Here is a 15,786-nt window from a genome sequence, read left to right on the forward strand (position 1 = left end):
GAGTTATCTTTTAGCACAGTTGCCAACTTTTATTTGTAACACTAACAGTATATTTGCATCAGAAACCATAAACTTTTATTTATATACAAAAAAACTATAGGTTATTACAAATAAGTAAACACCAGGATCCAAATAGTAGATCAGTATTATCAATACTCATCTGCAAACTGCAGTTTACTGCTTCCCTAGTGACCAAATGCCTTTACAGTACTTCACAAAACAAACTGAAAACTTAAGTACCACATATACTGTACCTATTTGAGAAATAATAGGGCTGCGTTTACAAAGGCAGCTCAATTCTGATCTTTTTCCACTAATTGGTCTTTTGACCAATCATATCTTTTGATCTGATTGATCAAAAGACCAATTAGTTCAATGATCATAATTGGACTGCCTATGTAAAACGCAGGCCTTGTAGACAGACAAAAGGGAGTGAGGTAGAAGCCCTGATCAGCTGCATTTGTTTTACATTCACTGTTAACCTGCAATGTAATGAGTGGTTGTAGTTTAGGAAAGATGTTAGCTGATGGATGAATATCTAAGCAGAATTAGCTTGGAGCTGGTGTGGCTTTGGCTAGGACTGGCACTGTCAACCTTGTAAAAAAACAACAACCTGCACATACCCACAAGATAATGTACTACATGTTTTTTATGCACTCATTGACCACTATAACGTTAAATAAATAAGCTCAGTTTCAGCCATATGTCTACTGTGCACCAAGTACACTACATGGTCAAAAGTATCCGGACACCTGCTCGTCGAACATCTCATTCCAAAATCACGGCCATTAATATGGAGTTGGTGCCTCCTTTGCTGCTATAACAGCCTCCACTCTTCTGTGAAGGCTTTCCACTAGATGTTGGAAAAGGGACTTGCTTCCACTCAGCCACAAGAGCATTAGTGAGGTCGGGCACTGATGTTGGGCGATTAGGCCTGGCTCGCAGTCTGCGTTCAAATTCATCCCAAAGGTGTTAGATGGGGTTGAGGTCAGGGCTCTGTGCAGGCCAGTGAAGTTATTCCACACTGATTCTGACAAACCATTTCTGTATGGACCTCGCTTGTGCACGGGGATATTGTCATATCGAAACAGGAAAGGGCCTTCCCCAAACTGTTGCCACAAAGTTGGAAGCACAGAATCGTCTAGAATGTCATTGTATGCCATAGCATTAAGATTTCCTTTCACTGGAACTAAGGGGCCAACCTGAACCATGAAAAACAGCCCCAGACCATTATTACTCCTCCACCAAATTTTACAGTTGGCTCTATGCATTGGAGTGGGTAGTGTTCTCCTGGCATCTGCCAAACCCATATTCATCCGCCCGACTGCCAGATGGGGAAGCGAACAGCCACATCACTCCAGAGAACATGTTTCCACTGCTCCCGAGTCCAATGACGGTGAGCTTTACACCTCTCCAGCCGACGCTTGGCATTGCGCATGGTGATCTTATGCTTGTGTGTGGCTGTTCGGCCATGGAAACCCATTTCATGAAGTTCCAGATGAACAGTTCTTGTGCTGACGTTGCTTCCAGAGGCAGTTTGGAACTCGGTAGTGAGGGTTGCAACAAAGGACAGATGATTTCTACACGATTCAGTACAGGGGGGGGGTTCCCTTCTATGAGTTTGTGTGGCCTACTACTTTGCAGCTGAGCCGTTATTGCTCCTAGACATTTCCACTTCACAATAACAGCACAGTTGACCGGGGCAGCTCTAGCATGGCAGAAATTTGACAAACTAACTTGTTGGAAAGGTGGCATCCTATGATGGGGCCACGTTGAAAGTCACGGAGCTCTTCAGTACGGGCCATTTTACTGCCAATGTTTGTCGAAGGAGATTGCATGGCTGTGTGCTCGGTTTTATATACCTATCAGCAATGAGTGTGGCTGAAACAGCCAAATCCACTAATTTGAAAGGGTGTCCACATACTTTTATACATACACACAAATCTAAACTGAAATCTGCATTCTAAGCTTTCGTAACCTGGATATTTAGAGGTGTTTCAATGTAGTGTGATTTGTTTGTGCTTGACCAATATAAAATACTGAGATTGATGAAAGACTCAAAATGTAGTCACTTAGATGTAATTCACCCCTTTTATGGGTTTAATGACAAATAAATAAAAATGTAAAAGGTGCATATGCTAGTTATATTTTACGCTAACAACTATGCATGTTACATCTAAATATCTGGATTAGAGCAAAAGGCTATACTCACATGTCCCTCTTCCCAGGTATATGCTTCAATCCCTCCAGCAACAATCACGATACTTAGTGAAGGCATAATCTCATGAAGCCTACCTTTCAACTACTCTCTATTCCACTTGACCTAATGTTACTGTCATGATGAAACAGCTACGTTTCTTATATTACCTACACTTCTAGTTATAAATCTTCCATTATCTTACTCAGAGGGGGTAGTGGTTTGGGTGATGGCAATACTTTTAGTTTCAGGTTGTTATTAAAAAGACGTTATATATATATATATATATATATATGTTCAGAAGTGCGTCAGTGTTAGCGTCAGTATCTGTGTAGTACAGTCTGCAGGTCCTCTGGTAGAGAGCTGATGACAGTCTGGAGGTATCCCTCTAGTTTCTCCAGCACTCCTTCTTTCACCGGGAGCTGCTGCTTTCCAGCCTTCATCTGGAGTGGGGGGCACAGACAGAGACTAGAGTAGGCAATGGTTTGCGGCACAGAATTCATTTCCCAACACTAAATACAGAATGTTACAAATGGCACCCGTTGAGGTGAGTGTAATGGACATATTGATGGGTTTTACTGACCAGTTTCTCTCTCAGTTTCAGAACCAGGTCCACGATCTCCACCTCTGACTTGTCTTTGGTCCAACCCAGCAGGTCCTGGGCGAGCAGACCATTAACAAAACATTAAACTAATCAACTCTTATGGGTAGGGAAAGGACTCCTAACTGAAGTGAAGTCAGTGGAGTCGTGTGGTTGAGTTTATTGGTCACATGATGCTCTGTAAGTAGAGTTAAACTAATGTCTTGAGGTGTGAGTGAAGAAGGCTGTGGGGTCAACTCACAGCATCACAGACGACCTCTAGGTGGAGACATTCTAGTTTCTGGGTCATCTCCCTGTGTCGCAGGCGATACCAGCCATCGAAGTTGGGGGACCTGAAAAATTTCCTACAAGGCCATACATTGAAGTGCAATGCATTTATGGATGATTTGTTTAGAAAAACATATGCCACAACAAGATACAATAGTTAGAAATGACAGATGAGGTGGCAGGTGAACATACCTGTACAGGCCCACCCAATCCCCTTTAAGCACAGAGGTGAGCTGAGGTCCAGCGTGCTCCAGAGTCCCCATGAACTCCTCCTGACTGAAGGGCCGGATCTGAGGAGGGGTCTGAATCACACACACACACACACACACACACACACACACACACACACACGTTATTACCATATTCAAACAGTATCACCATACTATAGAAACCGGTTTGTTATCAATATCACCCACCTTCCAAGGAGTCACAGACCTCTGCAGAGGCATCAGGCTGGCCAGGTAACGTTCCTGGGGGAGACAACCAGAGAGACAGGTGGGACACACAGCAGGACAGATAGACAGTCTATATAGGGGTGGGATGTTAGTGTGATAGGGAAAGCAGTCCCCTCACCAGTGGGATGATGAAGCTCTGGGTGAGTTCTAACAGATGTCTCCTCAAGATGGCGCTCTGCACCTCAGACGGCCTCTTCCTCTGGATCCCTTTTAGGAGTCTTTTGATGAGGGACTTGTCTTTTTGAAGGAACATTTTATGTGCTGTGTAGATACCTACAGGTAGGGAGAACATGTTTTTACACACTAATAACTCACTCTCTCAAACCATATTGGCTCCATACCTCCAGATGTTTTACCTGGTTTAGTGTCCAGTGTTTTCAGCTTGGCTAGTTTCTTCACCTTCACCTGCTTGGGCAGATCACCTGACATCTTGAGTTCTCCAAGGCGTATAATGTGGGGCCAGGACTGGAAGGTCTTTATGAAGAAGGGATTAGTGACTCCCAGAATCACATTGGGACTGGAGAGATAAAGGGAGCAGGGTGAGTTGCCCCCCAGGTATGATAGTGTATAAACAGTGTTTAGAGTAGGCCCTACTCACGGTGCCTGTGTCCTAGTGGTATACTCTTTAAACTCAGTGTCGTGTATGGTGAAGTAGGGCCTGTAATCACAGCAATACCGCAGTGGCGCAATCGAGCTGTAGGATGGGAGAAATAAGAATTTCATTTTACAAACTCCCCGAATTACATTGAGTCACGTTACACACACGAGACGCTAAATGTCATACATCATATGGCATATTTCATGCATTTTCTGTTTACCTCACTAGGGCCAGCACGGTTTCCGAGGAGACAGTGGGAGAGGGTGCCATGACGACCACAGGCTCCCCGAGCAGCATGAGTTCCCAGAGCATCTGCAGGTGGATCAGGAAGGACTGGAAACACCTGGACAGGTCAGAGGGCAAAGGTCAGTTCATATACGATGGATGCTGCTTTCACTAATACAATGCATCCTCAAATTAAACTGAAAATACAGCTTAAAGTTCAAGCCATGTAATTTACATAAACACAAACAGATACATAACTATTTACAGTATATGAAGTTTAGATTTTCACTTACTTGAACAGGTCAAGCTCATGTATGGTCGGTAGCATCATAGGGGCTGGTAGAAGATTCTGATATAACAGAAACATACTTTTTTTTTTTAGATGAACAGTCCTCCAGCGATACCAATCAACTAACATCAACTTTACTAACATCATGGAGAAGTCATATTTTTATGGGCATGTGGCCCATTACATAGAAAGCTACACCAACCTCCTTTTGTGCCTGTTTCTCCGGGCTTCCCCCTGGTTTGTCGTTTTTGGATGGGATCCTGACCTGCATGACCACGCCCATCACAGGCAGGTTGAGTGTCAGCCCTGGCACCGGAGATTGCCATTGGTCAATCTCGTTGCACACTGCATGGTGGGAGAGTGAGAAAGAAAAGGTTAGGAATGTAGAGTCCAGGCTGTACATTAGAGCCCTAGGTAACTATAATGGGAGATTAATTAGAAATAAGATAGACTGGGAAGGAAAAAAAAAGACAAGAAGTTATATCTCCCCACCTGCTTCAAGGCAAGGCTCCAACTTCTCAAAATACTCTGGAGCTATGATCTGCAGCAGGGACTGAAAGAGGTGGACATACGGTAGTCTGGACACCAGTACAAGAGACTAGAGAGAGATAGAGAGTGAAAGAGAAAAGGCAGGAAAGAGAATGAAAGAGAAAACCAAATGTGAATACATTGTGGTTCTGATGACGAATCAGATCTGTAACCTAAGCTTCTCACCTTCTGAAAGTAGCCTCTTTTGACAGCGGCGTCCTTGACTTGTCTGAAGTAGACATAGCCATAGAAATGGGCCAGCTCTCGCTGAGGGAGAAAGGGCAAGATGAGAATAGTCAAGCTATTGCAATGACAGACAATTAGTGGTGGCTGACATTATATTCCACTCCAGTCACTGATTTAAGATTAGCGGTCCCTACCAAAGAACCAACCATAACCCTAAAAGGTAAGCAACCAAACTGTCCCTGGCCTGGACCACTTATTAAGTCAGGCCGATGACAGACGCCCAATCCCAAATCACCCCCTAAGACTAAACCCTACACACTTGTGGCAATGTGAGAGGATTTGGTTGATATAAGCAATATGGTGAAACTTTCACCTAGCCTATCAGAGTGTATTACCCTATTGCTTACACCTGTCAAATCTAATCAGATCTCCAAAAGTGTGATTTGGGATTGGGCCAGACCGAGGGCTCACCTGTAGTGTGACAGGTGCGTCTCTGCTGTAGGCGTCCTCCTCTCCGAACCAGGAGCCCCTGCGGCCCACAGACTGACGCAGTCTGAAGCTGAACTGGGTGTCTCCAAGGCATCCTGGGAAACACATCTCACAGGTCATGTGACTGATATAGATTTTTGGCCCAATCCCAAATCGACCCAACACGTGGAGATCTGAGTGGATTTGACAGTGTAAGCAATTTGGCAGGGATCATCAACTTGATTCAGCCGCGGGCTGATCTTTTCTTGAGCAGATGCTCAGAGGGATGGAACATGATTACAAATCATTTGTAGACTGCAAATTGACCGCACGTAGCCCAAACAGATATAATATTTGACTAAAACCTAATAATTTCAAACCTTGCTTACATTTATATATGATCACATGTATCTCTCTACTATGTGTGGGAATACTTTGGAACAGATTTCCAAAGTTAAAGTCACTTGGAGCTGATTTGCTAGTGTTTTTAACAGTATTTTGTGTCCAGCAATTAAAATAAAAACATTTTTAAACTATTTTTGTTTTTGCTCAGAAAACTTTGGGGGCCAAATAAAATGCCCTGTGGGCAAAATTCGGCTCGCAGGCCGCCAGTTGGGGAACCCTGCAATATGGTAATAGTTCCAACTTCTGATAGGATCGGTGGAAGTTTCACCATATTGCTAAAAACCATCAAATCATGTCAGATCTCCACAAGTGCTTAGGGTCCTGGATCGATTTGGGGTTGGGCCTATGACCGTAATGTATTTTGTGACGATAGTTTGTGTCATCTAATACACTAACCTGAGTAAGAGTCAGGGAAGGACAGGTAGCAAATGCTAGTTTTCTGGAGTTTAAAGGAGAGGAAGCACAATCAAGGACATACACAATTATTGCAACTAGCTTGTTATGTATGGGGGGGAAATCACAAAAAGAGCATACACTAATTTCCTACCTCCTTCTCAGTTAGTTTCACATCGTGTGGGTACACAAGCTGGAATAGAGGAGAAAGTGCCAAAATGTCATGTCACTATTCCACACATGCGCCGGCAGGCCAAATTATGAAACACATGAGAGGTTGATGTGGGCCAGGTTACTTGGATCATGTTGATTTCTTTCTGCAAGCAAACAAGACTTTGTACACAGGAACATTAGCACGCTAGCTAGCTAGATCGGATGTCAACAACACCTGCTACAGTACAGTACATTGCAACCCCACAATACCTCTATGGCTTGGCCGAGCTCGAGGTCGAAGGTAACGACGCAGACACACTCCAGCCACGACGAGAAACGGGCCCATGGCAAACTCGATTCTGTATTCTCTGCCGCATTCGCCGACTCAACAAGACGCGATTCGGAGCTGTCTAAAGGGTCCATTACGACTCAGTGGTCCATTTCCTCATTGCCCTTAATTATTGTGCTGCCCTGTTGGCTATTTGCTTCGCTCTCCGGTGAGAAGGGCTTGAAGTGACAGCTGAATCCCCCCGTCCTGTATTAACAGATAGTTGTTCTGATAAAAGCTAAAAATATATATATTAAAAAAACAAGCGAAATACAAAGACTGCTTTGAAATCTACATCACTTTTCATATGATTCAAATGTTTTCCCCACGACGTATTTAATAACGCAAATAAATAGATTGTTGAAAGGGAACGGAAATGTACCAGCTCATTCTGGTACATGTAGTGGTTTGATTATTAATTTAGAAAGAAACTCAACACGTTCAGGTCCAGACTAAACTACAACCCCCACAATGCATGCAGCAGGGCGCTGTCACATGGACGTGCGGTGAGCCGGGTTGTAGTTCATTGCTAATGCAAGTTTTTTGCGCTCACTCTTCATGATCCTGGACCCGAACATGGCTTCAGCTACAGACCCCTGCTCATTTTCCTCCTTCTCCAAGTGCGTTACCAAGCACCTGAATCTCACCTACCATGTGGATTTTGACAGCCATGTCATCAAAGCTAAGGTCGCGCTCACCGTGGAGGTTTTAGTGGATAATTTCACGTCTTTGGTACAGTATTCATCTCATTTCTCAATCTGGTTCGCCAGCAAGCTATTAAACTAGCTAGCCAAGTTCATTAACTCTTCCTAGAAAATGCCTTTATGTTGCTACTAAAGTTGACGTGCCTTGTTTCAGTACACGTTGTTTCAGTTGGAAGCCTTGTTTCAGTTCACTTGTTTCAGTACACCGTTACAAAGCATTTGGTTGAGTTTATCAGACACAACGTATCACACCCTGCTGCAAGACACGTCTGAATATCACTCATTTTAAATCTGATCATTAGTGGGTCAATTCAGGAATGATATCTAGCTAGCCATATGCTCTTTGTGGCACTGTTCTGCTCAGTGACGGTAAGACTTTGACAGGTCGAGTTGACATGTGATACCAGGCACGTGAACTTTAGAACTGAGTCCATACTGTGTTTCTCAGAGCAGGTGTAGGAAATGTAGTCCGCGACTTGGGGCCAGATAGAGACAGAATTATGTATTTCTTATGGGGACAGCTGTTTTCAGTCACAATCTGGGGGTAGATGGTTGATGTGGTTCTTGTAGTTGCTGACACACACAGTTGGTTACCCAAACGTATTTCCCCACTTCTTTTCTTTCCTCTCTCTCTCCATCCTTCCTATGATCAGACCCTTGACACGAAGGACCTGAAGGTCTCTAAGGTAACAGCCAATGGACAGGCAGCAAAGTTCACTCTGGGACCCAAGCACAGCTTCATGGGAACCCCTCTGGAGATCACACTGCCCTTTGACCTCTCCAGGTAACCACACCATAGGGGCCTGTTCAGACGGATGTAATGTTACAGAACGTGAAGATAGAAATGGATTGTGTAGAACATATACGATTGTTTGTCATATAGAGTAGGGGAATAGTGTCTTCTCCATTCACTCCATTTCTATCTGTAACGTTCAGAAGACTGCACATGACTGATTGCACCCCAGGCAACTCAACCCTCAGACATTGAACTGATGGATGCTGGTTTAGGGGTAATATTTAGTGTGTGTGTTTGTTTCTCAGGGGCCAGCATGTGATCGTGGAGGTGACTTATGAGACTGCACCTAGTGCTTCTGCGCTGCAGTGGCTCACTCCTGAACAGACTGCTGGGAAGAAACACCCCTACCTCTTCAGCCAGTGTCAGGTAACACACACACACACACACACACACACACACACACACTGTGTGAGTTTATGGACATGCATAAACATGAAGTCTTATTGTTTTGTTTTTTTTACAAAAGACTGCGCCACAAACAGTACTTTCATGGTAAAAGTTGTTGCTGTGGCATCAAAATGGAACGTTTACACAACCTCCTCCGCAACATCTTCCCAGTGTAACTGTAATCACGCACAGAAACCACTTCTGTAGCTAGAAGTTCTTATCAGAGGAAAAGTGCTGTAAAATGGTTATAACCAGTGCCGGATGTGAGACAAATAATGCACTTCTACAAACATAAAAAGTCTTAATTTTTGGTTGGATGCCAGTCTTGCTCAACGGTCATTTTAACTGTCAGAGTAGTTGTAAGACCGCCTCAAAAGACATCACAAAAGAACACTTTCCCAACCCCATCTTCTGCAACATCCGGCCAGTTGTATTGTAGTCACACACAGAGACCTGTGCTGCTCTTTTGAAGTTCTTAGCCGAAGGAAGATGTAATAATTTGATCGTAACCTGTGCCAGTTGAGGTTGCTTTCGCCCCTGCTTTCTTTCTCCATTATACATCCCTCTTCTCCCTCTTCTTCCTGTATCACCTGTGTGTCCAAAGGTGCAGTGTTCCGCTGCGGCACAGATAAGCTTTATGAGAGGACCTTGATCATTGGCTCCTTTGTCGCTGATATTGATAGCAGACTTCTATATTACTGCACTCAATATGTCTTTGTTTACTTCAATTAAGTATATTTGTCCCCTCTTGGAGATAAATCCAGATTAGGTGGCTGATGTAGCAATGTGCTAATAACCACCTCAAACCCCTCCAGGCCACCCATTGCAGGAGCATGGTACCCTGTCAGGATACCCCCGCCATGAAACACACCTACTATGCCCAGGTGTCTGTCCCCAAGGAGCTGGTGGCTGTGATGAGCGCTGTACGGGATGGACAGGAGCCTGATCCCCAGGACAGCAGCCGGGCCATCTACCGCTTCAGACAACCAGTCAGTGTCTCTATTCTCTATCACTTTCTATCCATCTCTCCATCCAACCGTCCATTGTCATCCATAGCTTAATGCTGCCAGTCTTGCTTTTTTGGCTTGACTGTTCAAGGTACAGCGCTGCCAAAGTAGCTGCTGACCAAGCAATAAGGAGTTAATTACAAGGAAAGTTGAGATGAAACAGCCAGATAACAAAAGGAACCAGTCGTAGCATGCCTGCAATCTGAATGAAGCCCATTCTCAGAGACTGGTGTTGGAGCATGGCTGTGTGTGTCTGACCGCTGTTGTTGACCTTTGACACCTCCCAGGTGCCCATGCCCTCTTACCTCATTGCCATCGTGGTGGGAGCTCTGGAGAGCAGGTACACACACACACACACACACCCATACATGTAACTATTGCCCTGTTTTCCTACTAATTATTTAAATTAATAAATGATCCGTGAAATATTAGTAATAGATGTTTGCTTGTTGTTTTACAAGAGAGATTGGGCCCAGGTCTCGTGTTTGGTCAGAGAAGGAGTTTGTGGACAAGGCAGCTTTTGAGTTCTCAGAGGTGAGTTTCTCAGTATTTAGTGTATCTGTGAGGTACGTTGGTGATTTGTCTATGTCCCACTCATTCTACATCAGCAGAGTTTAATATTGAAGTGTGTGTGTGTGTGACCCTCTCAGACAGAGACCATGTTGAAGACAGCTGAGGACCTTGCGGGTCCGTATGTGTGGGGCCAGTATGACATTCTGGTCCTGCCCCCCTCCTTCCCGTATGGAGGCATGGAGAACCCCTGCCTTACCTTTGCCACCCCCACACTGCTGGTGAAACACCTTACACACATCACAATACCAAATCCACCTGCCTGTGTGTATATATATATATACAACCATTTTTTAACCTTCCTTTGTTCCTATGTTTATCTTCTAGGCTGGAGACAGATCCTTGTCCAATGTAAGTAAACACAGTTCACAGGTGTACTTGTCTTCTCAAGTATGTGTTTTATATCTGTGTAATGGGTGTGTTAACCTGTGTCCTCCTGTTTTCTCTCTCCAGGTCATAGCCCATGAGATCTCTCACAGCTGGACTGGCAACCTGGTGACCAACAAGACCTGGGAGCACTTCTGGTATGGCACAGAAAAAACATTCTATCCATTTTTCTTTTCTCACTTGAATGAACGGGAATGATATCATGTCAATTAGTGAAATGAGCCTTAACTGAGTATCGGACTTATGGGATGGAGAGATAGAAAAGGGCAGATCGCTTTCCGGAGTTAATGAGTTCATAATTAGTGTGTGTGTGACCCTTCCTTCTCCAGGTTGAACGAGGGTCACACGGTGTACCTTGAGAGAATGATTGGCAGGTCTATGGAGAGTGAACAGTTCAGACAGTTCAAGGCCATGGGCGGCTGGAAGGACCTGCAGGAATCGGTGAGAGAACACACACACACACACACACACACACACACATGCATGAGTACACTGTAACACTGTTACACACACTAGTACACAAAGCCTTGTTCACGTTTGGCAGTTTGAAGTGACTCAAATCACATTTTTTTTTATATAATCTGTTATTTTTCCGGAAGTTTGAACAGCCAAAAACCACATGGAATCGGATATTTCAAGTCACATTTCAAACCAACTTTCGTAGGTGGTTTGAAGTCAGATATACATCTGATTCCTGGCCATGCGACTTGTCTAAACGGTCAAATTGGATGAATTTGCTCTCAAGTGGTTTTTTATTTGGCATATCTTGTTGCTTGCTAGCTACTCTATTGACAGTTTCACAAGAACATGTGGTAGCTAACTAGCTTGTTAATTGTTCACCAACAAATGTGTGAGTCAGCGGTAGAGAGCGAAACAGCTACCTAGCTAGCTAGTTGACTGCTGTGGCTAACCAAAAAGGACTTGTTTCTGAAAGTTAAATCGTCTCGTCATTTGAGGCTTTAAAAGTGTTCAAACGCTGTGATTTTGCTCGTTCAAAGTAACTAGGAAACATCCATGGCAGGCATTGTTGTCCCCTTAGATTGTTACTTAACTTCTGAGTGATAGGAAGAACGAGCACCGCAGCCAATCAGCCTACACCACTGTGGACACACCCTTCGTTACTATAACAATTAACGTAGACATGTCAGCAAATGACTCCTGTCTGAACCCACAGAAATCCGATTCTGTCACTTGTAACTTGCTGTCTGGACAGTCAGTGTTTCAAAACGGATTTGAGCGTTGAGGCCTGCAGTGTGAACAAGGCTTAAGTAATGTCTGACTTCACTGAAAGACAAACCACTTACATGTTCACTTCTACGTGTGTGTGTGTGTGTAACTCTGTATGCCTGACCTTATCTGATCTGTTACCTCTGTCTCCCAGGTGAACACGTTTGGGGCCAACAACCCTCTGACCAACCTGGTTCCCAACATGAATGAGGTGGACCCTGACGATGCCTTCTCCTCTGTCCCCTACGAGAAGGGTTTCGCTCTTCTATACCACCTGGAGGAGCTCATGGGAGGACCTGGTGAGAGAGACACACACACACACACACACACACATTTTCATTCAGTCCATTTTTTGTATTGAAGACACTTGCTTCGTGTTAATTGGCTGTGTCTCTTACAGAGGTGTTTATGGGATTTGTGAAGTCGTACATCCAGATGTTTGCTTACAGCAGCGTCACTACTGAGGAATGGAAGAAGTACCTCTTCACCTACTTTAAGAACAAGGTACAGTAACCGCCACTCTCCACCTAACCAAGCTGCTATCAAAGCCCTGTAGCTGTGGCTGTTGAACGTGTCTCTGTGTCACCTTTACCGCTCCCTGTCCGATCTCAGGTGGACATCCTGAATAAGGTGGACTGGAACGCCTGGATGCACACCCCTGGGATGCCCCCCGTCAAACCACAGTGGGTTTACCTTACCTAACCATTTCACTCGAGAATCACTCACCGTGGCTGCCTGTTACCCCTTTTGAGCCACACTTCTGTTAGTTTGTGGGTCTGTGTCACCGTTTACCTGTCCACACAATCTGAGGTGTGTGTGTGTGTTAAATCAATGCCACCCTCCCCCCCCAGATATGACACCACCATGGCAGATGCCTGCATCGCGCTGTGTAAGAGATGGGTGAAGGTGAGGGTACATGCTCCACATTGATAATGCGTATGTTCTAGAACCTCATGATGGTAGAACACAGCATTTTTACAGGTTTTACTGTATGTTAATTTCTCTCTCCCTCTCTAGACCAAAGAGGGGGATCTGGGGAATTTCAGTGAAGTGGATATGAAGACTCTCTCCACCCACCAGCTTATAGAGTTCCTGTCTCTGCTCCTGCAAGAGGTAGACACGCCTCACTGGCACTCACCTGGTCATCATAGCAACCTTCCATAAGCCATGTGATCGTTCTATTGGACTCAGCAGACCAATTACCCCTATCTTCTCGCCCTAGGATCCCCTCCCCCTCAGCCATGTGAAGAGGATGCAGGAAGTGTACCGACTCAACGCCCTCAACAACGCAGAGATCCGCTTCAGGTGAGTTCCTGTTCTGGGGTCCCATCGTTCAGTATGTACTGGCAAAGTGTGTGTGTCATTGGCTCTCACGGTTGGCTCCTTTCTTCCAGGTGGCTGCGGCTGTGTGTCAAGTCCAAGTGGGAGGATGCCGTTCCCATGGCGCTGAAGATGGCGACAGAGCAGGGGAGGATGAAGTTCACACGGCCGCTATTCAAGTAACCAGCGGCACCACTATCTGAGACAATCTCTGTTATGAGATGCCATTCGTTGTTGTGCTTTCTGGATCAAATTATTTCTAGGCAGCATCTTGTTAAAGACACAAGTCCTATTCTCTTACTTAGAACACACACACAAAGGGTGCCTATCTAATCCCGCTCTTTCTCCCTCCCTTTCTTTTAGAGAGGTGTACAACTTTGATAAGTATCGCGAGGAGGCGGTGCGTGTGTTCATAGCCCACCGGGCAGCCATGCACCCAGTGACGTCTAATCTGGTGGCCAAGGACCTGAAGGTGGACACTGGCAAGAGCACCTGATTCTAATTGGAATCCCCACCGGAAGCACTCCGAGACCGGCATTTTTACCGGGACACACCCCATTGCCCAAAACAACCGGAGAAAGCTCGAGAGAAGCTTTGTCACACCCCCACTTTTAATAACTGTCTACTTTGCTCGGCCGCTATTCAGAATTGTCTTTTTTCTGTTTGTTTTACATTAAGGTTTATGATACGTCGAGCAGAGTTGTGGTCAATATTGAATTTACTTCAATTCAAACTAATTTGCCACAGCCCACAGGAAGCAGAATTTGAATTGAAGGAAGTAGAATTGAATTCAAACCAATTATACTAAGACATGGAAGTCTCTTAATTTGACAAATATTTTTTAAAAAGCATATGCCACATAATACACATAACATTTCAAATACTATGGCTCTATTCAATCAGATCCGCTTTAGCAGACTTCTCCATAGCGGTTGTTTTGACAACGGAGGTGGAACTGCCAAATCAACAAGTGACTCCCAGCATTATACCTAAAGCGGACATTGCCATTGGCTGCATGGCGTTGCATTAACAGAAATCCCGTCAAGCCTTTTTTACGAGTTTGAACACTGAGATGTAATCTACACCTCGATTAGGATGATAGAAATCGTCATTATTTTGTTAAATGATTTTTCAATTATTTCTATATAGCCTACAATTTCTTGTTCTGAATTTCTAATGCAAATGAGACTATCGCCGGTCAACGCTTAATCTGATTGAATATAGGCTTTAGTTTGATTAGAACTCAAACCAGTATTTTTCTTTGTCATGAGATGTTAGCTAATTCCCTTTCCTACTAGTGTTTGATCTAATGCATTCTGGGAAATGTTTTCGGATATGTAAAGACGTTAAGGAAATGATTATAGACAACCCACAACACGATCTTAGAGTATTTCACACCACTGCAATTATTTCAAATAGTTTGAAGAGGATGTGCAACTCAATTCAGAATTGACCCCAACTTTGACATTGAGGTATTCATCTCAGGGCAGAAAAGTGAAGAGAAAAAAAGTTACAAGATTTTTTAATTTTTAATTTGGGGAGGGAAACTCATTTTAGAATGGTTTACATTTTATCCAGAATCAAATACAGAACCAGTGTGGATTAGTTCCAATATCTCACCCTTTATTTGATGCCATTAAACACCATGATCATAGAGTTGTGAATGTCTCGTGTTTTTTCATGATCATAGAGTTGTGAATGTCTCGTGTTTTTTCATGATCATAGAGTTGTGAATGTCTCGTGTTTTTTCATGATCAGTTGACAGTATTAGGCATTTTCACCTCCCAGCATTTGCCATCTAGCAGTAATCCTGAGAATTGAAGAAAGAATCTGAGAGATGGTTACCAGTCAACACTGGACTCTCTACAGACTTCCATCCCATTCTGCTGGCTTCAGACAGAGAGAGAAAGGCTGGTAGGTAGATGTGCTGGATCTGGGATTTGTGCTGTTTAGGATATAGGGCACCCAGATTGAGGCCAGGGTTCAATCCGATTGTGGGTTATAGGCATATAACTTGCAATTGAGCCAGCATGCAGTTTTTTTTTACTGTGAATGGGATCTCTGGGAACACGGGAACATTGCTTTTAGAAGCTGCAGTGTCTATAACATGTGATCTGATTGAATCCCTACCTGAGTTTGTTGCTCTGGGGTTGCCTTGCAATTATGGGGTTGTGGGTTCAAATCTCCACTCTGTGTTTTGAATGTAGCCTCGGAAATCCAAGACCTAAGGCAACAGCACTAGTATGCTGGAACAATGTGGGGGGCAACCCATCTGCCTGGACTATTTTGAATGTA

At 44.2% G+C, this 15,786-nt stretch overlaps 2 protein-coding genes across 3 annotated transcripts; one reads left to right on the plus strand and one right to left on the minus strand.

The window, feature by feature from the left end:
- Positions 1 to 3: 3 nt before the first annotated feature.
- dennd6b (DENN domain containing 6B) lies at positions 4 to 7,471 on the minus strand. 2 transcript variants are annotated; one of them, XM_036944483.2, is made up of 17 exons: positions 7,036 to 7,471; positions 6,767 to 6,805; positions 6,616 to 6,658; positions 5,818 to 5,930; positions 5,347 to 5,427; positions 5,125 to 5,230; positions 4,835 to 4,977; positions 4,637 to 4,692; positions 4,339 to 4,461; positions 4,119 to 4,214; positions 3,877 to 4,037; positions 3,639 to 3,793; positions 3,482 to 3,535; positions 3,258 to 3,367; positions 3,040 to 3,142; positions 2,781 to 2,855; positions 4 to 2,640 (listed from the first exon to the last, which is right to left on the minus strand). In XM_036944483.2, exons 1-17 carry the CDS (start codon positions 7,186 to 7,188, stop codon positions 2,518 to 2,520), a joined length of 1,734 nt encoding a protein of 577 aa, XP_036800378.1. In that variant the 5' UTR covers positions 7,189 to 7,471; the 3' UTR covers positions 4 to 2,517. The 2 variants fall into 2 exon arrangements, with proteins under 2 accessions (XP_036800378.1, XP_036800379.1); XM_036944484.2 differs by lacking the exon at positions 5,125 to 5,230 and having other exon boundaries at positions 7,036 to 7,176.
- LOC110490205 (leukotriene A-4 hydrolase) lies at positions 7,040 to 15,145 on the plus strand. Its single transcript, XM_021563458.3, has 18 exons — positions 7,040 to 7,825; positions 8,451 to 8,581; positions 8,839 to 8,959; positions 9,796 to 9,969; positions 10,275 to 10,327; positions 10,449 to 10,521; positions 10,638 to 10,778; positions 10,885 to 10,908; positions 11,011 to 11,081; positions 11,274 to 11,385; positions 12,326 to 12,470; positions 12,572 to 12,675; positions 12,784 to 12,854; positions 13,023 to 13,077; positions 13,189 to 13,284; positions 13,394 to 13,476; positions 13,566 to 13,670; positions 13,855 to 15,145. Exons 1-18 carry the CDS (start codon positions 7,652 to 7,654, stop codon positions 13,985 to 13,987), a joined length of 1,866 nt encoding a protein of 621 aa, XP_021419133.2. The 5' UTR covers positions 7,040 to 7,651; the 3' UTR covers positions 13,988 to 15,145.
- Positions 15,146 to 15,786: the final 641 nt, after the last annotated feature.

This window comes from Oncorhynchus mykiss, chromosome 15 (assembly GCF_057628025.1).
Source record: "Oncorhynchus mykiss isolate SJ-2025 chromosome 15, ASM5762802v1, whole genome shotgun sequence".
NCBI classification, from domain to species: domain Eukaryota; kingdom Metazoa; phylum Chordata; class Actinopteri; order Salmoniformes; family Salmonidae; genus Oncorhynchus; species Oncorhynchus mykiss.

Excerpts from the sequence above, each read along its gene's own strand:
- LOC110490205 (XM_021563458.3), top strand. The coding sequence starts at position 7,652 with ATGATCCTGGACCCGAACATGGCTTCAGCTACAGACCCCTGCTCATTT. Across the intron at positions 12,471-12,571 it reads GGAGCTCATGGGAGGACCTG|AGGTGTTTATGGGATTTGTG; the intron begins GTGAGAGAGACA and ends TGTCTCTTACAG. Across the intron at positions 13,285-13,393 it reads TGTCTCTGCTCCTGCAAGAG|GATCCCCTCCCCCTCAGCCA; the intron begins GTAGACACGCCT and ends TTCTCGCCCTAG.
- dennd6b (XM_036944483.2), bottom strand. The coding sequence starts at position 7,188 with ATGGACCCTTTAGACAGCTCCGAATCGCGTCTTGTTGAGTCGGCGAAT. Across the intron at positions 5,931-6,615 it reads CTTCCCTGACTCTTACTCAG|GATGCCTTGGAGACACCCAG; the intron begins GTTAGTGTATTA and ends TGTGTTTCCCAG. Across the intron at positions 3,794-3,876 it reads AACACTGGACACTAAACCAG|GTATCTACACAGCACATAAA; the intron begins GTAAAACATCTG and ends CCCTACCTGTAG.